The 24,787-nt window shown below is 31.6% G+C and overlaps 1 protein-coding gene across 1 annotated transcript in view; it reads right to left on the bottom strand.

The window, feature by feature from the left end:
* ZSWIM2 (zinc finger SWIM-type containing 2) overlaps positions 1 to 24,787 on the bottom strand; it is a 50,529-nt gene that overhangs the window by 3,785 nt on the left and 21,957 nt on the right. Inside the window, exons 4-6 of the mRNA XM_051986057.1 lie at positions 21,262 to 21,463; positions 17,973 to 18,224; positions 2,179 to 2,263 (exon numbers count right to left, since the gene is read on the bottom strand). Coding sequence (XP_051842017.1) covers positions 2,179 to 2,263; positions 17,973 to 18,224; positions 21,262 to 21,463 — 539 coding nt within the window. The remainder of the gene's footprint in view (positions 1 to 2,178; positions 2,264 to 17,972; positions 18,225 to 21,261; positions 21,464 to 24,787) is intronic.

Below are 24,787 nucleotides of genomic sequence, written 5' to 3'. Positions count from 1 at the left end.
GTGTCTGATTCTCACCAACAATGAGAAACTGGTTGCTGAGATAAAAATAGTAGGAAACTTAAGTGGAAATAACCATTCTATTTGGGAAGTTGTAATAGAGATGGAAAGAAAAGGTAAAGTAGTTAGACATACATCTTGGGTTTCAGAAAAAAAAATATTTTATTATTCAAAGAAAGAATAAATAGGTTCCTGTATCCCTAAAATTCTAGATTCTTAAAAAAAATCTTAAGACTATGAAAAAATGAGTTTAATGAGAAAATGGGGGCATTATTTAGAAATACTGCTGTGGATACAAATGGAATCCATCAACTAGTTTAATTTTTAAATTTCCTTTAGTAGAGGATCAAATTAAAGGTAGATAACCTAGGATGAATGCGAAGGCATAAGGATGAATGCAAATTAAGGTCCTGAGTGGTAAAGTTTGAATAAACTAACACTGTTGAGGGATATTAAAGATACCAAGAAATGTTATTTGATTCTGTGCTGGAGAGAAGAGAAAGATCAAAGAAGGAATGATTACAGCTTAGAATTATTATTATGATAATGGATGACAGGAGAAAAGGCAGAATTATTTCCCTTTTCTTTTGCTTCTGTTTTCTCTGACAAATGGAGTTTTCAGATCACAAAGAACAGATCAAAAATAATTAAGTGGGAAGTGAAATGAAAAGTAAGAGAGCATTTACCTGTCCCTGGAGAGTTGAGATGAAAAGACTTAGATGAACTTTTTCTTACTTAAAGAACTGATATATGTGATTGCTAAGACACTGTCAATAATCTTTGTGAAATCTTGAAGAGTAGAATATTGGAAAAGAAGAAATACTTTAATTTAAAAATAAAAAGTAGAGGCTACCAGTGAGCTTGATTTTCATAGGCCAGTAAGCCTGGTTTTGATTTCTACCAAAATTCTAAGAAAATCTGTAACATTTTAACAATTTAGAATGGTGTCTAGAATCAGTCTAGTAAGATGACATAAAATATGGGCAAATATATAGGAATCATTTAGATTTTAAAAATATCAACTTTATAAAATGATATTGCACATAGTAAACAGTTAATAAATGACTATTATCTTGAAAAGATAAGAGATGCACGATTAGAAAACAATTTATATGGAAAAATATCTGGAAGGTATTAGTGAATCTAAAACTCATTATCAGTAATTAGTACGATAGGATAGCCAGAAAAATTAATGCATGCCTATGTTGTATCAAGAAATATGTATTGTCTAGATTTACAACCTGCTGTCCTTTGTCCTCAGTGGGCCTCATTTGAAATACAGTGTTCTATTTTGGGGACATTTTAAATGATATTGATAAACTGGAGAATATCCAGACATAATATTATAAAGATTGTGAAAAATTATGCCATAAAAGGATTAATAGAAATGGCTATATGAAAAAGAGAAGAATTTTAAAAGGGACATAACATTTAAGGGGTATTGTGTGAAAGGTCCAATAGACTTGTTCTGTTTGGACCCAGAAGGCAAAATGAAGTGCAATGATTTAAAGTTGCAGAGACAGCTTTATGAAAGGGAATACTAGCTATACAAAAGTGATTCTATAATTAAGGTTCAACTTGATTATTAATCATAAGAATTTCTTCATCATAATGTTTGTTGGCTGAAAGTGTTAGGATAAATTAGGTATTATTATCAGAAATTATGTGTGATGTTAATTATTTCCGAATTTAGGCTGAAAAAACCCCACAAAACATTTACCTGTTCTTATCCTTCTTTTTAAAGGTGACTTATACACTAGCAAATGACTATCTGGTAGATGTCAATAAGATGATGACAATACTCAAAATAAAAGGTATTGAGTCTCAATGACTTGTTCACATTATCATCAAGTCAATTTTTCTCATTATAATTTTTTACCACGTCTCTGCATCACTCATGCTTGACTATTATTACTTATTCTATACTGATCTACAATCACATTTCTATTCTGCCTTTTCTACATTTGTTAACTTTTATACCTTACACCAAACCTCCTTTTTCCTTTTTTTTTTACTTCCCTGCCTTTTCTATAGTTCTTTTGATTGGCCTTTAATAAAGGCTATTTTTTTAAAAAATAAAAATACAGGGCAATTTGTTATCACAATTCAAAGATATTTTTGAATTGCTACTATAGACCCCATAATGGAGAACATAATAAATGTTTGAGATGTATACTATACCTGCCGAAAGGTAAAAATATGTGGAGGATGGAAACAACTAACAAAACATTCATGGCATAGATGATATTCAGTACATTCAGTGCACCTAAAATATCAAAAAAAGAAATTGCTAGATTCAGATATTTTGGAAAATTATGATTGTCAGATAACTTTCCTAGCATGTTCTTCCTTCACTTTCGCAAATCCTAGTCATTCTTCAAGGGTTGGTTCAAGCCATAAACTCTTCCATGAAGTCTTCTATAATTATTTTTGCCTATATCTCCATTATTGTAGTATTGAATTAACATTTTGGCATATACCAAAAAATTTTAGCTTTCCTTTTCATTTAACTTATTCAGTAATTGTTTCATCCATGTTATTAATGTCCTGGAACAGCTAGATTATATGGCATGGGTTTTTTTTTTTGTCCAAGAATAATAAAGTGAGATATTGTAGGAGAACTGAATCATATCCATGTTCACATTCTTAGCCATAGGAAGAACTAGATTTGTGATTTCATTGATATTCGGACTCCTAAGTGAGGAAATATCTACTAATTCAGGCTAGCATTTTTTTTTTTTTTTTTTTTTGCAGCTTAGAATCCTTGAGAGTTGCTTAGAATACTGAAATATTAACATGATGAGTAAGTGGTTAGTACTCAATAAAAACTGTTGATTAAATAAGAGAACATAGTTTAGCATGTAATTATACTATAATTACTCTGAAATGCTGAAATTCAAATTTACTATATTTGGGTAAATTTTACTGAATATTTTTTTAAAATCTCAATTGACTTCTTATTTTATTCATAACTGTTTAAAAATCACTCAAAATAGTAAAAAAAAAATTCCTTTATTCGTATGAAAAGTGCAGATGAGAATTTGCCTTTTTTGGTGGGAATATAATTTTCAAGTGCCATGAAAGTTCTGTTACAGTACCTCATCATGGCACAAAGGTGATCTTTGTTCATAACAGAAGGGTACAAGCTATAGCATGTTCTACTCAACTGAAATGGTTCCCCAAATAGACTGTTTCTGCTGCTGTGCAAGAACCAGCCTAACTAAATATTTAGAAGAGTAATCAGTAAGAGACTGGCCTACTCAATTTCAATAGTCTTGTAAAGGAAAGTGCCATCCACATTCAGAGAGAGAACTATGAAGAGTGAATGTGGATCAAAGCAATGTTTTCATCTTGTTGTTATTATTATTAGCTTGTTTTTTCCCTTTATGATTTTCCCCTTTGATTGAATTTTTTTGGGGGGGTGCAGCATCACAAATATGGAAATATGTTTAAAAGAATTGCATATGTTTAACCTATATCAGATTGTTGTCTTGGGGACAGGGAGAAGAGAAGAAGAGAGAAGAAAAAAAAACTGGGAACACAAGGTTTTGCAGAGGTGAATACTGAAAATTATCTTTGCATGTATTTGGAAAAATAAAATACCATTTTAAAAAAAGATTGGCTTAGAGGTGATGAAATTCTTGACTATGGTGTTTCAGGAAACATCTAAAATATAAGAGAACTGAATCATATCCATGTTCATATTCTTAGCCAGAGGAAGAATTAAATCTGTGATTTCACTTAGGAATGAGGAAACTTTTACCAATGTTGGCAGCATTTTGTTTGCATATTAGCGTCTTAGTTGCCTAGAATATTGAAATATTAAATGATATCTTTCAGGTCACAGACCTAATATATCTCAGAAGGGAAATTGGACCAGAAATTTTCCTTGTTTTGAGGGCAGCTCTTTACAGCCACACATTTTTGGCTGTATTTTTGTATACATTTTTGTATATTGAAATCGAAATGCACAATATAACTCAACTGATGGATGACTCAAAAGTCTTCTAAGAAAGGGAAATAAGGAATTGGCAGAGTTCGTTTCATAATGTGTCCTAAGACTACAAATAACAGCATTTTCTGGGGAAATTTGTTAATTCAACTTAATACTTCTAATGATAAATAAAGGCAGACCAATATAATGACAATTATAATCCATGCTCCAGTACTAATTGAGGATAAAAAAATAGAGAAAATATGAAGAGCTGAATAAACTTCAGATTAAATCAAAATATATCTTAATAGTTAAAATTTTCAATGCAAAGATAGCAACAAGTGAGTATAGTGAAGACTATGTTAGAAAATAGGTGGAAAGTACAATGAATAGAAGCAGACCTGAAATCAGGAAGGCCCAAGTTTAAATCTTTCTTGATTCTTAGTACTTATGTGGGTGAGTCACTTAACTACTGTGTGCTTCAGTTTCCTCATCTGTAAATTGGAGATAAATAACAGAATCTACCTCCAACAGTTGTGTGGATAAAATAATATGTGCAAAGTGCTTTGCAAATCTGAAAATGTTATATGAACATTAATTTATTTTTATTATTAAAAATTCTGGGCTCAGAATCAAGAGGTCAAAGGCTTTTGGATTATTACCTAGAATTCACCTATCTATAATACTTTATCATTAAGTATTTTTCTATAAAAGTGATTTGGAAGGCATCTGAAATTGTAAGCACTGAGCAAATCATATACCAAAAAAATAAAGATCAAGTTGCCACAGATAAAGAAATAGGTCCAGGCTAAAAGAGTAGGTCATGATGGATGACATTTAAGAAACTAAATAGGTATTTAAAAGAATTCAAGCTGCCTACAGCATACTTAAAAGAATCTTTTAAAAACTACTATTTTTTTGTTTGATAGTATATGGCTCTGACTCATGGAACACCATGATCCCTAAAAAAATCAAAATTAGAGGTGTCACAAAGAGAAATGGTAAGATATACGATGGGTGAGGTTAGGCCATAGCATATTGCCCATGGTGATTATGTGAAAGAAGAGATCATCAGTGCTGTATATGACCAGAAGAGAAGCTTGGTCAGTCTTGTAATAAAGTATAACAGATACATAGCATGAGTCTTGCTCTAGTACTTACTAAATAGTAAAAAAAAAAAAAAAGTCTCCATTATTTTTTGGTGAATCTTCTATGGAAGACTTAAAAAATAGACAAAATGGAAATGATTATGATATATACTGGTGGAGGGATAAGTTCATGAATTCATCTAAATAGATTTCCCTTAAATAAATAATATTGGATAGGGCTATGACCTGTGTTTCACTGATATATGGAACTCCTGGAGTTTATAGAAACTCCATGAATATCAACATCCTTTCTGTAGCTTGAAGTCTTGCAGAATTTTCTAAAACTCTGAAAGACTAAGTGACTTCTAGGATAACAAGCCAATTTGTGTTAGCAATGGAATTTGAATTCAGGTTTTTCTATCTCTTCAACCAGCTCTTTCTTTATGAAATACACACTATCTCAAAAAGGCATTAATTCTTATTGAATCATCAATAAATAGATAAATGCTATTGCTATTACTGATTTTACTTTTTCTTGCTTATCCTTTACATTGTCTCTTATTATTGACATTAAAAGGGGGTATCAGTGGAGAAATGCAATCTTTTATCTAAAATTTATGTATATTTGGCTTTGAAAAAATCCAAAGTAATGCCTACTTAAGGCATTATATATAAATATATATTCTAATATTTTCAAAATTCACTTCATACAGATAATAATGTCCATCTTTGACAAGGAGCTCTAAAACAATCTTACTGATAGATTTCATATTGCAAAGTATTGCAAATGAATAGTTTATATTTCAGACAAATGTAAAGCACCAACAAACCAAAGAAAGCCCTTGTACCTTTAACCTTCTTGGAGCATATTTCAATGAGTGTTCAACAAAGCTAATAATTAAAGGCTCCTCACTAATTGATGATCAAGAGGCTTAAGATGGAAGAGTTCCTGTAATTCAGATAATCTAAAATAATAAAACAGTAAAATTGTTGATATTTTTAAAGCACTTTAATATCTGCAAAGCCTATACAGAACTTTTATCTCACCTCAAAACAACTCTTTGAGGTAAGAGTTACAGGGATTTTAAATCCTCTTTTTACCACTAATATGTGTTGGAGCCAGGATACAAACCTTGGTCTCCTGATTCCAAATCTAGCTGTCTCTTTTTACTATACCAGGCTTCCTCTCATGAACATTATTATTGTCCTCTATCATTATACTATAATATGTTGTATAATTAATCATTGTTTTATCTTCTAATCAGTTATAATTCTAATAATAATTATATAAGTGGTACTTTAAGATTCACATAATTCTTTTTATACAACAATGTGAAATCACTACTATGAGACCTACTATTCATGTTTTATATGTGAAAATGTGAGGGTCAAGCTAATTGAATGACTAACTACATTTATGGAACAGTAAGTGTTGGATTTGTCACAGCTGGATTTTCTAATTTTAACTTTCTTTCTCACCCATATACTTCTCTATCATGGCTCTTTGATAATTGGTATGAATTCTAGCAACAAGATAGACATCTTACATATATATATATATATATATATATATGTATAGACTATATACATATGTATATATAAACATGTATATATAATATGTAAATAAAATCTATTCATCTGTCTATCCTTAAAGAGAGGTAACCATGATCACATAAATTTTGGGTCTTCTTCCACCAATATAGGTCAAAGCCCCTATGCTCCCTTCTTAATCTTTGTAATTCTCTTTTAATTGTTTTTATAAATCCTCCAACAAGGGATCCATTCAATATACTTTCCTGATTCTATATCTTGAAAGTTTATTGTAGTATTTATTTATAGCAGGAATGTCCATATGGATCTAGTCCTTTTGTAACTTGTTGGCAACTGGATAAATACATAATGAGAATACTAACAATTAAATTATGTAATTTTTAGTACGCTTTGCCCCCATTTCCAATGTTATATGATTGTCACTGCAGGATTGATGGTTGTTTTTTATTTCTACTTTGTAGGAAAACATGGTAAAATAATCACTTCCGTATATATTATGTTAAATTTTGTTTGCATCATCTTTGATGTATGCCTCCTCCACTCCACAGCAATGGTTTACATATCTTTATTATATCCTGCTTCCTTTCACACACTTCTCTGGTTTGCATAGACTTAATTAAGTTTATTTGAACCCTTTTAATGCTTCTCAACTAATCAATCAACAAGTATTTATTAAATATCTATCATATGATAGAAACTATATTAGGTACATATGAAAATAAAAATGTAACAGTCCCTCAAAGAGATTATCAAGGGGAAAAATGTATATATTTAAGATGCAAAATATGCACCAAGTAAATGTGAAGCCTTTTTAAAAAAATTTTTCAAGTTGATGAAACCATATTCATTTTTATTTTTAATTTTATTAAAGCTTATTTTTACCAAGAATATGCATGGATAATTTTTCCAATATTGACACTTGCATAACCTTTTGTTCCATATTTTCCCCTTCTTTCCCCCACCCCCAATCCTAGCTGTCAGGTAGTCCAATACATATTAAATATGTTGAAATACACATTAGATCCAATATATGTATACATATTTATACAGTTTTCTTGCTGCACAAGAAAAATCAGATCAAGAAGAAAGAAAAAAAATGAGAAAGAAAACAAAATGTAAGCAAATAACAGAGAGAGTAAGAATGCTAGGTTGTGTTTCACACTCTATTCCCATGGTTCTCTCTCTGGATGTAGATAGCTCTCTTCATCACTGCACAAATGGAACTGGTTTGAATCATCTCATTGTTTAAGAGAGCCACATTCATCAGAATTGATTGTCATATAGTGTTGTTGTTGCCGTGTATAATGATCTCCTGATTCTGCTCATTTCACTTAGCATCAGTTTATGTAGGTCTCTCCAAGCCTCTCTGAAATCATCCTGCTGATTGTTTCTCACAGAACAATAGTATTCCATAACATTCAGTTAACAATTTATTCAGCCATTCTCCAACTGACGGGCATCCATTTAGTTTCCAGTTTCTTGCCACTAAAATGTCACAAACATTTTTTTTTGCACATGTGGATCCCTTTCCCTCCTTTGGGATCTCTTTGGGATATAATCCCAGTAGAAACACTGCTGGAACAAAGAGTGTGCACAGTTTGATAACTTTTTGAGCATAGTTCCAAATTGCTGTCCTGAATGTTTGAATCCATTCACAGTTCCACCAAAAATGTATCAGTGTCCCAATTTTCCCACATTCCCTCCAATATTTATCATTATCTTTTTCTGTAGTCTTAATCAATCTGAGAGGTGTCTAGTGGTATCTCAGAGTTGTCTTAATTTGCATTTCTCTGATCAATAATGACTTGGAGCATCTTTTCATATGGCTAGAAATAGTTTCAATTTCTTCATCTGAAAATTGTCTGTTCATATCCTTTGACCATTTACCAATTGGAGAATGGCTTGAACTATTATAAATTTGAGTCAATTCTCTATATATTTTAAAAATGAGTTTGACAAAGAGACCTAATTCAGTTTCAATTGATAAATGATGGACAGAAGCAGCTACATCCAAAGAAAGAACACTGGGAAATGAATGTGAACTATTTGCATTTTTGTTTTTCTTGAATGTTGCATTGGTTATTTTTACCTTCTGAATCCAATTCTCCTTGTGCAACAAGAGAACTGTTTAGTTCTGCAAACATAGATTGTATCTAGGATATACTGCAACATATCTAACATATATAGGACTGCTTGCCATCTAGGGGAGGGGGTGGAGGAAGGAAGGGGAAAAATCGTAACAGAAGCGAGTGCAAGGGATAATGTTGTAAAAAAATTACCCTGGCATGGATTCTGTCAATATAAAGTTATTATAAAATAAAATGAAATAGATATTTAAAAAATGAGGCCTTTATCAGATCCTTTGGATGTAAAAATATTTTTTCCCAGTTTATTGCTTGCCTTCTAATCTTGTCTGTGTTAGTTTTGTTTGTACAAAGACTTCTTAATATAATCAAAATTATATATTTGTGATCAATAATGATCTCTAGTTATTCTTTGGACACAAATTCCTTCTTCCTCCACAAATCTGAGAGGTAAACTATCCCATGTTCTTTTAGTTTGTTTATAGTATTGTTCTTTATGTCTAGATCCTGAACCCATTTCGACCTTTATCTTGGTATATAGTGTTAAGTGTAGGTCTATGCCTACTTTCTACCATACTAGTTTCCAATTTTCCCAGCAGTTTTTGTCAAATAGTGAATTATTATCCCAAAAGATGGGGCCTTTGGGTTTGTCAAATACTAGATTGTTATAGTCATTGGCTATTTTGTTCTGCGAATCTAATCTATTCCACTAATCAATTTCTCTATTTCTTAGACAATACCAAATGGTTTTGATGACTGATGCTTTATGATATAGTTTTAGATCTGGTACAGCTAGACCACCTTTATTTACTTTTCTCTTTATTAATTCCTTTGAAATTCTTCACCTTTTGTTCTTTCAGATGAATTTTGTTGTTATTTTTTCTAGGTCAGTAAAACAGTTTCTTGGTAGTTTGATTGGTATAGCACTAAATAAGTAGATTAGTATAGGGAGTATTGTCATCTTTATTATATTCACTTGACCTATCCATGAGCATTTGATATTTTTCCAATTGCTTAGATCTGACTTTATGTGGAAGGTGTTTTATAGTTTTGCTTATATATTTCCTGACTTTCCTTGGCAGATAAATTCCCAAATATTTTATATTATCAACAGTTAAAATGGAATTTCTCTTTGTATCTCTTGCTGTTGGATTTTTTTGTTAGTGATATATAAGAATGCTGATGATTTATATGGATTTATTTTGTATCCTGAAACTTTGCTAAAGTTGTGGATTATTTCTAATAGCTTTTTAGTTGATTCTCTGGGGTTCTAAGTATACCATCATATCATCTGCGAAGAGTGAAATTTACCTACTCTAATTCCTTTAATCTCTTTTTTTCTCTTATTGCCATAGCTAGCATTTCTAATACAATATTGAATAGCAACGGTGATAGTGGGTAACCTTTTTTCACCCCTGATCTTATTGGGAATGGTTCTAGTTTATCCTCATTACATATAATGCTTGCTGACAGTTTTAAATAGATGCTACTATTTTAAGGAAAAATCCACTTATTCCTATGCTCTCTGGTGTTATTAAAAACACCAGGAATTGGTGTTGGATTTTATCAAATGCTTTTTCTGCATCTATTGAGATAATCATATGGTTTTTGTTAATTTGGTTATTGATATAGTTGATTTTGCTAATTTTTTTTTCCTAATATTGAACCAGCCCTGCATTCCTGGTATAAATCCTACTTGGTCATGGTTTATTATTCTAGGAATGATTATCTGTAATTTTTTGCTAATATTTTATTTAAGATTTTTGCCTCAATATTCATTAGGGAGATTGGTTTATATTTTTTTTTTCTGTTTTCATCCTACCTGGTTTAAGTATCAGTATCATGTCTGTGTCATAAAAGGAATTTGTTAGGAGTCCTTCATTCCCTATTTTTCAATAGTTTATATACTTTTGGAGTTAATTGTTCTTTAAATGTTTGCTAGAATTCACATGTAAATCTATCTGGTGCTGGGGATTTTTTCTTAGGGAGTTGATTAATAGCTTGTTCTATTTCTTTTTCTAAAATGGGACTATTTAAGTAATTTATTTCCTCTTCTATTAATTTGGGCAATCTGTATTTTTGTAGGTATTCCTCCATTTCACTTAGGTTGTCAAATTTATTGTTATAACATTGGGTAAAGTAACTTCTGATAATTGCTCTAGTTTCCTTTTCATTGGTGGATAATTCTTCTTTTTTATTTTTGAGATTAACAATTTGATTTTCCTCTTTCCTTTTTCTAATGAAATTAACTAAAGGTTTATCTATTTTGTTGGTTTTTACATAAAACCAAATCTTAAGTTTTATTAATTCAATAGTCTTTTTAGTTTCAATTTTATTGATCTCTTTTTTTTTTATTTTTAGAATTTCAAGTTTGGTATTTCATCGTTTTGTTTTTTTTTTAATTTGTTCTTTTTCTAGCTTTTTTAGTTGCAAGCTCATTTCATTGATCTTCTCTTTCTCTATTTTATTCAAGTAAGCCTCTAGAGATATAAAATTTTCTCTTATTACCACTTTGGATGCATTCCATAAATTTTGTTATGTTGTCTCATTATTGTCAACTCTTGGATGAAATTATTGTGTCTGTGATTTGCTCTTTCACCCATTTGTTCTTCAGGATGAGATTATTTAGTTTCTAATTTCTTTTTGGTCTATTTTCTCCTAGTCTTTTATTGAATGTAGTTTTTATTGCATCATGATCTGAAAAAAAATGCATTTACTATTTCTGTGTTTCTGCATTTGATTCTGAGGTCTTTATATCTTAATATAAGGTCAATGTTTGTATAGGTTCCATGAACTGCTGAAAAGAAAATGTATTCCTTTCTATCTCCATTCAATTGTCTCCAAAGATCTATCATATCTAGTTTTTCTAGTATTCTATTTATCTTTTTAACTTTTTTTATTTATTTTGTGGTTTGATTTATCGAGTTTTGAGAATGCAAGCTTGAGATATCCCAATATTATAGTTTTGCTGTCTATTTCTTTTTGCAACTCTCTTTAACTTCTCCTTTAGGAAGTTAGATGCTATACCACTTGTTGAATATGTGTTGAATATTGATATTGCTTTATTGTATATAGTATCCTTTAGCAAGATATAGTTTCCTTATCTTTTTTAGTTAGACCAATTTTTGCTTTTGCTTGATCTGAGATCAGGATGGCTATTCCTACTTTTTTTAATTTCACCTGATGCATAGTAAATTCTGCTCCAGTCTTTTACCTTTACTCTCTATGTATTGCTGTGCTTTAAATGTGTTTCTTGTAAACAATATATTGTAGGATTCTGGCTTTTAATCCAGTCTGCTATCTGCTTACATTTTATGGGAGAGTTCACTCCATTCACATTTACAGTTAAAACTACTAATTTTGTATTTCCTGACATCTTATTAACTACAAATTCTTTTCCTCTTTCCCTTCTCCCCAGTATTTTACTTATGAGCACCACTTGCCTCAAGCAGTCCTCCAACCCCTTTAGAGACTTTCCCCTTTTCTTATACATTTCCCCTACTATTTCTCTTTTTCTTTCTATTTAGTCTACCCCCTCCCTTTTCCCCTTTCCCCTCCCACTTTTCTATAGGATGAGAGATGTTTCTTGGTGAAATCAAATACATCTAATATTCTTTCTTTGGGCCAAATCTGATGAATTAAGATTCATACAATATTTGTCATCCTCCTTTCTTTCCCTCAATTATGCTTTCTTTGCCTCTTCCTGAGATGTAATTTCTCTCATTTTACCTCCAGTTTCCCCCTTTTTTCTGTTACAATCCTCTTTCCATCTCTAGTTGCTTTTTTTTAATATTACAACAGTAAAATCAGATTATACATGTACTCTCGGTGTATACCAATAACAGAAATAGTTTTCAAGAGTTTTTTCTTTTTACCATTTTATGCTTCTCTTGAGTTCTATATTTGGAGGTCAATTTTTTTGTTTAGCTCTGGTCTTTTCATCAAAAATAAATGGAATTCACCAGTTTCATTGAATGGCCATCTTCTTCCCTGAAAGAAAATGCTCAGTTTAGCAGGGTAATTTATTCTTGGCTGCATTCCAAGTTCCTTTGCCTTTTGGAATATCATATAGGCCCTTCAGTCCTTTAAAGTGGAAGCTGCTAGGTTCTGAGTAATCCTTATTGTGGCTCCTCAGTATTTGAATTGTTTTTTTCCCGTTGTTTATAAATTTTTTTCCTTGATCCAATAGTTCTCAAATTTAGCCATGATATTCCTTGGGGTTTTAATTTTGGGGTCTTTTTCAGGAGGCATTTGGTGATTTCTTTCAATGATCATTTTACCTTCTGGTTCTATGAGGTCCAGGCAGTTCTCTTTGATAATTTCCTGAAAGATAGTGCCTGGCCTCTTTTTTTCATCATGTATTTCAGGGAGTCCAATAATCCTTAGATTGTTTCTCCTAGATCTATTTTTCATGTCGGTTATTTTCCCAATTAGGTATTTTACATTTTTTCTATTTTTTTTCATTTTTTTTTTGCTTTTGCTTGACTGATTTTTATTGTCTCATTGAGTCATTCATTTGCATTTGTTCAATTCTGAATTTTAGTGAATTATTTTCTTCATTTACTTTTTTTTACTTCTTTTTGTATTTGTCCAATTGAATTTTTAATGAGTTGTTTTGTTCTATGGAATTTTCGTCCATTTCATATTTTTTTTTTTTTGTTTTTTAAGGAGTTATTTTCTTTTTCCATTCCACAGATTCTGTTTTTCTGGGAGTTGCTTTCTTTTTCCATTTTATCAAATCTATCTTTTAATGAGTTATATGCTATTTCCATTTCACTAGGTCTTTTTTGTAGTGAATTTTCTTCAGATAGTTTTTGTTGCTTTTTCCAAACCCTCTTGCAAATTTTTCATTTACTTTCCCCATTTTTCTTCTAGCTCTCTTTTAAGATTCTTTTTAATTTCTTCTAGGAGAGTCTTGTGTGATGGGGATCAGGTTATTTTGCCTTTTGGGGCTTCATCTGTAAACAATCTGCCTTTAGATGCTTCAGGGTTTGAAATCTGTTCTTCACTTTTGCCATAAAAGCTATCTATCATTAAGAGTCCTCTTTACTTTTTTATTCATTTTTTTTAATGTTAAGGTCTGCCATTAGGCCAGTGGAGGTTTTCCAAGCAGCTGCATCTGTGCTGGGTCAGTGCTGATTCATTGCTGGTGCTGGGTGGGCATGGCCAGATCCTGTGAGATTCTGAAGTTTTGGGGGTTCACTACTGATCTTTTATGTTTGTGTTGGATGTCTTATAACTTCTCTGCTAATCTATTGGCTTGCTACCAGGGCAGAATGGTCAACACTGCTGTAGATTCCTCCCCATAGATTCTCTGCCACACGGAGTCTGTACTGCCCCAGAGTCAGCAACACTAGCAGAGTCAGCAACGCCTGGGACTCTGTGGTGTCTGCAAAGGTGTTTGTACTCAGTTGGTTGCACTGGGTGCCTCCCTCTGGTTTCCAATTGAAATAGACCTTTTCTGGTGATCCTAGAAATTATCTTGTGCTGATAATTTGTTGCACTCCCAATCTTTGTGGGTTCTGCCAGTCCAGAGCTAATTCAGAGGCTGGATTTCATAATTAGTGTGAAAGTTGTAGAGAAGGCCAGAGGGAAACATGTGTCATCTCTCCCATCTTGGCTCTGCCCCTGAAGCCTTTTTTTTTTTTTTTTTGAGAGGAAAAGAGACAGTCACACAAAGGGGGAAATTATGAAAGGCCACATAAAGGAGATAGTATTGATCAGACATTCTCAGAGTGTAAAAACGAAGAGTTAACAAATGCATTTCAGACACAGAGATAGTCCATGCCATGCGAAGACTGGGAGATAGTGTGATTCAGTTACATATCTGAGAGCTTTCCTACAAAGCCCTTTCCTAATTCTTTCACTTTTCCCAATCCTACCTTTAAAGACCTTTTACTAACTTTACTAACTAAAATAATATTCTTCCATTATTTTCACCCTAGTAATCTCTCTTCCTATAGAATTAGATTATATAATGTGTGAAGAATAAAGTGGTCAGTTTATGTGGAAAGTCTATAGTCAGATTGTGAAGGGTTTTAAATACAAAAAAGAAATAAAGGCAAAAGGGAGCTACTGAGCTTTTTGAGCAGAGAAATGAAATGATCAGATGTATTCTAGGATTATCAACTTGGAATCTATAAGTAGTATGACATGAAAGAGAAGAAGAGATGGAAATTAATTAGGGGGCTATTGCAATAGACCCAATGAGAAGTAACAAAAGCCTGAATTAAGAGTGAGATCTTTTTGGTGGAGAAGAGGGGAGATACTTGAGAGATGCTGTGGGAAAAATATTAGTGATTGAAAATAGAGTGGGGTCTGGGGACATGAATAAATAATCTAGGATGATTCTGACATTGATGGTGGTAACCTCAAGAGAATTTGGAAGTCAGGAAGGAGGACAGATTTAGGGGAAAGAATGAGTTCTATTTTAGACAAGGTGAGTTTGAGGAACCTATGGGACATCTAGTTGGAAATGTCTCTAATAGACTTTTAATAGCTTCAAGAATTAATTCTGAAGGGACAGCTAGGTGGTGCAGTGGATAGAGCACCAGCCCTGAAGTCAGGAGGACCTCAGTTCAAATCTGGCCTCAGGTACTTAACACTTCCTAGTTGTGTGACCCTGGGCAAGACATTTAACCCCCAATTGCCTCTGCAAAAAAAAAAAAAGAAATTAAATTTTGACTAATTTGGAAAAGGTTATAGCATATTTAAGAATCACTAGATTATGAAAATTCAAAATAGTATAGATTTGGTTGCTCCAATTACCAAAATTACTAAAATTTGTCATACTATTCTATCATTAAAAACATCAAATGTTAGGATAAATGCAATATATCTTTTACAATTCTTATGTTTATATTTTAATGAATAAAATAAGCATTATGATTACCTTAGCTATTTTTTCTTCCAATTTGAATATTAATGACTAAATAACAATAAAACATTGATACATTATGATATGAAATATTCTAGTAAACTAAAATTTCTAGTTAACTGAGAATTACCAGAATACTTATGATTCAAACTGAATGAAAATCTTTATTGGTTCATTTTTCTAATAAGCATAAGTGAAGTGTATTGATGGATTTTATAGGATTGTTCAGTCCATTAATTTAAGTATCAATTAGAACTGTAGTAACAATTAAATAATTAATTACTATGTTCTAGATATTGTCCTACACATGGAAGGTACAACGATGAAAATTATAGCCCCTACTCTCCAGTAGCTCACAGTCTAGTGAAAAATTATTTTATGTGAATAATAATAGATGTATTATATTGTGCCTAAAGATATTCAAAGTACTTTATAAATATTATCTCATTTTATTTTCTCAAATTAGAGAGGTAAGTACTATATTATTAGCTAGTAAGTATCTGAAGCTGAATTTTAACTCACATTTTCCTGATTCCAGGTCCAGAACTCTATCTCCTGCATTGTTTGGCTATCTCATGTACTGTATTATCACAAATAAATATGATACAAAGCAGAATATGACAAGGGAAAGGGAAAGTTCTAAACAAAGTGAAGAGGCCTAAATAAAAACAAACAAAAAATTGAACTAGAGATCACTTTTACCTATGAAGAAATAAAGGACAATATCATGGAAAAGGTGATGCATAAAGTAGTTATTGGAAAAAGAGAAAATATAAACAGGTGAAAATGTGGCTGATTAGTAGCTTGGACAAATGCATGGAATTAGAAAGATAACAGATTAGCTTAGTTTGGTTGGTACACAGAGGAATCATCCATCCCATGTGAAGAATAGCAAGATAAAATGAGGCTGGAAATTTCTTTTTAAAAATGATTAGGACAAAAAACAAATTTTCAAATTTGTTTATTCAAAATACATGCAAAAAATAATTCAGAAGCCAATACTTCATTAAAATAGACAAGATAATAATTCCTTCTTAAAAATATATAGGGAAATTGATTACAAAGGAAATGCCAATAGGTTTTAATACTTCATTTAAAAAGGACTATATTACAAGGAAACTTGATTTGTTACATCTTTGTCTCAGATTGCTTTCACTGGCTTGTTCCCCATGTCTTAAATTTTCTCTTTCCTTGTTACCAGTTGGCTTCCTTAAGTAACAATTAAAGTCTTCCCTTATACAAAAAGTCTTTCTCTCACTTCAATGCTAATGCTTCCCTTTAAGATAATTTACAATTTATCTTTAATGTATCTTGTTTGTATATACTTGTTTGCATGTTGTTTTCCCTATTAGACAATAAGTTCTTTGTGAACAGGGACTGTTTTTGCTTTTCTTTATATCCCTGACGCTTAGCATAAAGTATTTAATAAATGTCTGTTGATTGACTAATATCAAATTTAGGGTATTGGGCTTTGGGAAAGCATAGGTTCTCTTCAGTATGGTCATGCCCTTCTACTCCAGTTTTTTTTTTTTAACTGTTCTATGTGTGGACCCTTTTGGTGGTCTGGTGAAGCTGATGGACTTTTTGAGAGAATAATAGTTTAAGTGTATAATATAAAATTAAGTAAGATTATAAAGGTAATTAAGTATAATACAGTTGTCAAAAAATATTTTTTATAAATTCATAGGCCTTAGATTGAGAAACTCTTGGACACAAAATCTCAAAATCTCTATAAACTTCCAACAAAGGGAAGAATACAAAAAGACCAGAAGGGTTAAGTTTGAGGCACTCTTTAGTCAACTTCATAATATGAGAAGTATGAAATACCAGAGAAAGATGCTATGCTTAAATCTCTCCTCTGGAGAGCAATTTTAAAGCCCCAGGGTCATGTTGGAGCAAAACTAGGAACCAGAAACTATGAGAATAGAATGTTGAAAGCCCTTAAAATGACTGAGTATAGCAGATGCTCCTGTGATGATTAACTGTGAATGTATAGTTTTCACTTAGGTGAAATGACAGTAGCAAATATTAAGGGGGGAAATACTTAGGAGTAGAACATGCAATGCTGCTAAGAAATTAGTATTCACTTTGAAAAACTTGTAATTTAAAATTTTAAACCAATGTAGCTTTTAGCCCCTCAACGTTTCTTTAATTTCTGTGTCAAAAAAATTCATTACCCTAGTGGTCAGCATTTGGCAATGATCCTTTCTATATGTTAACAAACTGATCCTCAGACCACAAATACATAATCTGTTTCAGGGTTGATACTTGCATACACCTATCAGAGTTTGGGCTTATCTTGAAATGGTTTGCAGAGTCATTCTCTGCAAATTTTCAACTTGAGTAATTAAAATAGAACTCAATAGATTAGCAACTTTTAATACTATGAAGAATAAAGGCTAATTTTTTCATTTAAAAAATTAATTTTAATTATTACTTACTTATAACAAGTTCCCTCAATTGGAAATTGTCTGCAGTTGTTACATGGAATTCCAAGGTGTTTGTCAAGCTTTTCTTTCTCTGCAGCTGTCACAAGTCTGTTGGAGTTTTTGAATTCATCTAAAATAAGTTTTAAAGGTGCAAACTCTTCTCTGCACAGAGGGCACTTGACAACAGAGTTTTTTGATGACTTATCTTGATGATCAGCCCATATTTTCATACATTTTATGTGCACACTATTACCGCAACCATACCTAGAAACATAATAAAGAATTTGCATAAGTTTTTTTTTTTTTGCCTAAAACAATGCAACTATTTAACTTTCCATCTACTTTGTTTCTCTGTTAACCATGGATCATCAAGAATTGTTATATCAAGTTAACTGTTAGTATAAGAAAAAAAAATTACAATTTCCCCCCTTCATAAGACAGTTCTGAATTGATTTCTAGGTATAACTTCTCTGCTTCTACTAAATTATACATTTCTAGAAGTATTAAGTAAAAGAGATCAGAAAAATCTCAATGTAAGATTTTATTTTATTAATGCTTCTTTATTTGTAATTTTAAAAAAATTACCAATCAATAAATAAATCAGTAAACATTTATTAAGCACTTTTGTGCCAGGAACTTTTAAGTTTGGGGGATTCAAGAAGAGATCAAGAGAATCTTTGCCCTCAAGAAACTCACAATCTAATGCAAACAAATATATACAAAAAACTGTATAAAAGATAAAAATTAAGAGGAAAGGCACTAGAATTAAGAGGGCGTGGGAAAGGCTTTCCAGAGAAGTTGAGATTGTGGTTGGGAAAGGAAGTCAGGGAAACCAGTAGGTGAAGTTGAAAATTGAGAGCATTTCAGTCAATAGAGGAATAGCCAGTGTCCCTGAATGGAAGAGTGTGTGGTTGAGAGTAAGGTGTAAACAGATTGGAAATATGGGAGAGGGCTATATTTTGAAGGACTTTAAATACCAAAGGGAAGGTTTTTAAATCCTGGAGGCTATAGGAAACCACTGGAGTCTATTCAGTAGAAGAGTGACATGGTCAGATCTTCTCTCTAGGAAAATCACTTTTGTGACTGAATGGAGTATAGAATGAGATCTGAGGCAGATAGACCCATAAGTAGAATATTGTAATAATCCAGGCATGAAGTGACAAGAGCATGCATTAGAGTAGTGGCAAACGTCAAAGAAGTTATGTTTGAGAGATGTGGCAAAGGTGAAATCAATAGGTTTTGCAAAAGACTGAATATGGTGAGTTAGACATAGTGAAGAATTAAGGATAACTATTAGGTTTCTATTAATTAGCATGACTATTAGCACCTGAGGGACTGGGGAATGATATAGTTTCCTTATAATAATAAGGGAATAATAATTGGAATAGGGTTTAGGAGGAAAAGACAAAGAGCTCTGTTTTAAATAAATTTAATTAAAAATGTCTAGTAGATAAAGATGTCTAAAAGTTAGTCATATAAAACTGGATGTCAGCAAAGTGGGATAGGATTGGTAGAATATTGTGAGAATTACTTATTACAATTTAAAATTTTACCCCACTTACCATAATGTTACATATTGTATTTTTAAAGACTCAAGTTTTAAAATTATATTATATCTTCAAGGATTTGTAATGAGTAGGAGAGATATTGTAGGACTTGAGGCATACAAACAATAGGTTAAAAAAGATAGCAACTTTAATTGTTGACTGTTGACTGTTACCTAGTGAGTTTTCATTGTTTACTGAAAAAATTCTAGAATGGATTTTTAAAGGGCCAGTCTATAATCACTTATGAAAAAAATGGTAACATAAGCCTATAAGAATGGATTAAAAAAAAAAACTGTATGGTAGATACACATACTTCACTTTTTAAAAAAAATGGTTACTTAATAAGATAATGGGGAAAATCTATGGACATAATATAAGTGAATCTCATACAGACATCACTTGGTCAGTCTCTCATAATATCCTTACAGAGAAATCTGTCTAGTATTGTTTGATTGATTAAACCTAGAATGTTGATTAACAGATCAACATAAAGAATTCTCTAGAGGATTGCTAACTTAAGGTTTTGCCTTTAACTGTATTGTCTTCAACATTTTATTAGTGCTTTTAGCCAGACATAGATAATGTGTTTCTCAAGTGACATAAAGTGGAGAAGGGACAACACAATGTATAACTAAATAAGGATCCACAAATATCTCTATTTCATCCATAAACACGATGAAAATTAATTGGAACGAGTTCAAAATTCTGTTCCTGGGATTCAGAAACAACTCTAAATAAATACAGTTTGGGAGAAGGGAGGACCATTTCAACATACTGATTGTATCCAGTTTTAGTAGTCACATTTTAGAAAGGCTAAAGTAAAGACAAGCTAAAATACACTGGCAGTGGTTAGAATGAGACTCAAAATAAGGAGACTCAAAAGCAAGTCATACAAGAATTGAATGAAGTAACTATGAATATTTAGAAATTTAATATTTAAGAATATTTAAAAATTTAAGGGATGTAGCTTTCAACTAGCTAATATATCATCATGTAGCTAATTATTAAATTGTTTCTGTTTGGCTTTAGAAGGCAAATGCCAGACCAACTGATGGAAATTAAGGCAGTAAAAATTGGCTCAATACAAAATAAGAAATATTTTAAAATAATTATGTCCATTCTAAAATAGAATAGGTTGGGTTTTTTTTATATTTTAAGTAATACCATAAACACAATTACTGCATTTCTTCACTTTCAAAGAATATACGCATGTGTGTATATATGTATACACACACATATGTAAAATACTAAAATTATACTGAAATTTTAATAAAGGTTAGGATTGATTTCATAAATCTAATTTTTGATACATAGTACCATAGAAGAGAGTATGAAAATAATTCTTACAAGAAATTATTTTTTATAGAAAAATTTTATTTATTTTTTTAATTTTGGAAAACTTTTAATTAATAGGTTCATAGATTAAGAGAGCTGAAAGAAATTCAAGAAGTCTTTTAGTCCCATTCCCTCATTTTGCAAGAAGGAAACTGAGGCAGACAGTTTTATCCAAGGTTTTACAGATTGTAAGTACCAGAACTGGGATTTGAACCCAAGTCCTCTGATTCTTAAGCCAGCCTTTCCATTGAATCACCATAAATAATTCTAAATCAACTTAATTGGTATTGACATCACATTCAAAGTTTTCTATTGTTCTTGTATTATTGAATCACAATATCTCATCTCTCTGAAAGAGCAAGACAAGTTAAATTAGAAAGATTTTCTCCTTAACTTTCTAATTTCAAGAGAAAAATAACCTGCAATAGGTAACTGGCAGCTTTTTTTCTAGGAGCTCTTCTTGACATATGGAACAGATATCTTCTGAACAAATTTCTTTCTGTTTGAGGTGTCCATCTTTTTCAACATGTGGTTCCTTAGCTGGCCTTGGATCCTGAACTCGATGTAATCCATCTAGTAATTCATTGATTTCTCGTTCCACAAGACCCAACTGAAAAGCATCTGAGAAAAATTGAATCAAAATTAGGATTCATTGATAACCACTTTAAATTGCAGAATTACTAAAATATTTTATGTAAAATTGAAATTTTCCTTGAAACATTAGAAAAATTATATTGCAAAATGATACACAGCTAATTCTGGTTGATTTTTGGAATGTATTTTCTACAAAAACAGAAAGAGAAAATCAGGTTATTTATAGATAGAAAGGAGGTTAACTCTTCATTATCACCGCGAAGAAAAGAGTATGAGGAAAGAAACCAGTATTTGTTATTAGTTATAAAATAGTTTATAAAAAATAAAATAAAAATTAAACTTTGGAGGCTTGTATTTGTCATCTGCTGCCAGCTCTCTCATTGAATTTTACCCTAGTAATGGCAAAAAAGAAAATATATAAGAAATGCAAATAGTTGGCTATGAGAGAGGAACTGGAGCAAGAATTGATAGAAGAGTATAAGGTCATAAGAATAGAAAGAAAACAAATAAAAGAAGTAACAGCAGAACATTGCTAGCAATTTTGTGGGGCATATATTTGGAAAGGGAAATAAATGTTAAAAAAAATTGTAAAATGAAGTTAAATAAAATAAACTCAAATAAAAACATGTTTAGAGTGAATCATTAGAAACTTGCATACAACTGTTAATACAGTTTCTGTTACTCATCTTTCTGAGTGTCAGTTATATATGATTCTTCAAAGGGCAGATGGTCTTACTAATATAGATCTTTTTTAAAAAGCACTATGGAATAAGTCAGATGAAATTTAAAAACAACAGACAACTTAAGAAAGATATATTTAGGTATGTCAAATGTAGATCTGTTATTACCTTCAAAGAAGATAAAAATAAAGGACAAGAATTGGGGAGAAGGAAGATGCTTCAAATCCCATTTACCAATGAAGAAAAACTGGTAAAGAAAAAAAAGGGAGTGTTTTAAATGGAAAAATTTCAAATGTTCTTGAATAGGCTGAGCGAATATAATAAAGATGATAATACTATCTAAGCTAATCTATTTATTTAGTGCTATATCAATCAGACTCCCAAAAAACTGTCCTAGAAAAAATAACAACACAAGTCATCTGAAAGAAAAAAAAGGAGACTTTCAAGGGAACTAATGAAAAAAAAAAATCAAACCAAGGTGGCCTAACTGTACCAGATCTAAAGCTATATATAAAGCAGAGGTCATCAAAATCATTTGGTACTAGCTAAGAAATAGACAAGTTAATCAATGGAATAGGTTAGGTTCACAGGACAAAAGTCAATAACTATAGCAATCTAATGTTTGATAAACCCAAAGACCCCATCTTTTGGAATAAGAATTCACTATTTGACAAAAACTGCTGGGAAAATTGGAAACTAATATGACAGAAACTAGGCATTGACCCACACTTAATACCGTATACCAAGATAAGGTCAAAATGGGTTCATGATCTAGGCATAAAGAATGATATTATAAATAAATTAGAAGAACATAGGATAGTTTCTCTCTCAGACCTGTGGAGGAGGAAGGAATTTGTGACCAAAGAACAACTAGAGATCATTATTGATCACAAAATAGATAATTTTGATTATATTAAGTTTTTATACAAATAAAACTAATGCAGACAAGATTAGAAGGAAAGCAATAAACTGGGAAAACATTTTTACATTCAAAGGTTCTGATAAAGGCCTCATTTCTAAAATATATAGAGAATTGACTCAAATTTATAAGAAATCAAGCCATTCTCCAATTGATAAATGGTCAAAGGACAATTTTCTGATGAAGAAATTGAAACTATTTCTAATCATATGAAAAGGTGCTCCAAATCACTACGATCAGAGAAATGCAAATTAAGACGACTCAGATACCACTACACACCTCTCAGATTGACGAAGATGACAGGAAAAGATAATGACAAATATTGAAGGGGGTATAGGAAAACTAGGACACTGATCACATTGTTGGTGGAACTGTGAACGGATTCAACCATTCTGGAGAGCAATTTGGAACTATGCTCAAAAAGTTATCAACATAGTGTTACTACTGGGCTTATATCCCAAAGAGATCTTAAAGGAGGGAAAGGGACCCATATGTGCAAAAATGTTTGTGGCAACTTTTTTCATAGTGGCTAGAAACTGGAAACTAAATGGATGCCCATCAATTGGAGAATGTTTGAATAAATTATGGCATCTGAATGTTATTGTTCTGTAAGAAATGACCGACAGGATGATTTCAGAGAGACCTGGAGAGACTTACATGAACTGATGCTAAGTGAAAGGAGCAGAATCAGGATATCATTGTACATGGCAACAACAAGACTATATGATGATCAATTCTGATGGATATGTCTTTCTTCAACAATGAACTGATTCAAACCAGTTTCAATTGTTCAGTAATGAAGAGAGCCATCTACACCCAGGGAGAGGGCTATGGGAACTGAGTGTGTACCACAACATAGCATACCATTTTCACTCTTTCTGATATTGTTTGCTTGCATTTTTGCTTTCCTTTTCAGGTTTTTTTCTTTTTATACAGCAAGATAACTCTGTGTGTGTGTGTGTGTGTGTGTGTGTATGTGTGTGTGTGTGTGTGTGTGTGTGTGTGTGTGTGTAGGATTTAACATATATTTTAACATGTATTAGAATATCTGCCATCTAAAAGAGGGGGTGGGGGGAAAGAGGAAAATTTTTGGAACAGAAGGTTTTACAAGAGTCAATGTTGAAAAATTACCTATGCATATGTTTTGTAAATAAAAAGCTATAATTTTAAAAAAGGAGTGCTTTCAGGGAAAGTATATTAGAAAATGGAAAAGGAGTTATCTATGTAAAAAATGTGATGAAGAAATTACAAAATGGAAGCTATTATATATGATACAGTAGAAAAAGTACTGGCCTAGGAGATAGAAGACCTAAATTTTGATATGGTCTGGCCAACATTAATTAGTTGTTATATTAAGCAAGTAACTCAAGCAAGCAATCAATAAGCATTTGTTAGATGTTTCCTATGTGCTCAAATAGATATGTTCATATTATGGACTAAAAATAGCCCTCAAGTACCCTACATTTTAGTCAGGGAGATGGGTAGATAAATAGGTATATATAAGATAATGCAGCATATATAGGTAACCTTAGAAATGCTTTGAATGTTATGGGGCATGGGGATGGGGAATGCCAGGGAAAGATAACAAAAGTTTTTAACTAAAAGGGTGACACAGTTACTATGCTTTTTAGGAAAATCACTTTAGAATCTGTGGAAACAACTCAGGAAGTACAATTAAAACTATTAAAAAAATTCTAGGCAAGTAGTGATGACTGTGACATGGGCAAAGATTCAAAAAAGGAAACTGACAAA

Source organism: Antechinus flavipes, chromosome 3 (genome assembly GCF_016432865.1).
Source record: "Antechinus flavipes isolate AdamAnt ecotype Samford, QLD, Australia chromosome 3, AdamAnt_v2, whole genome shotgun sequence".
Lineage (NCBI taxonomy): Eukaryota > Metazoa > Chordata > Mammalia > Dasyuromorphia > Dasyuridae > Antechinus > Antechinus flavipes.
This window is presented reverse-complemented; position numbering and strand designations above follow the sequence as displayed.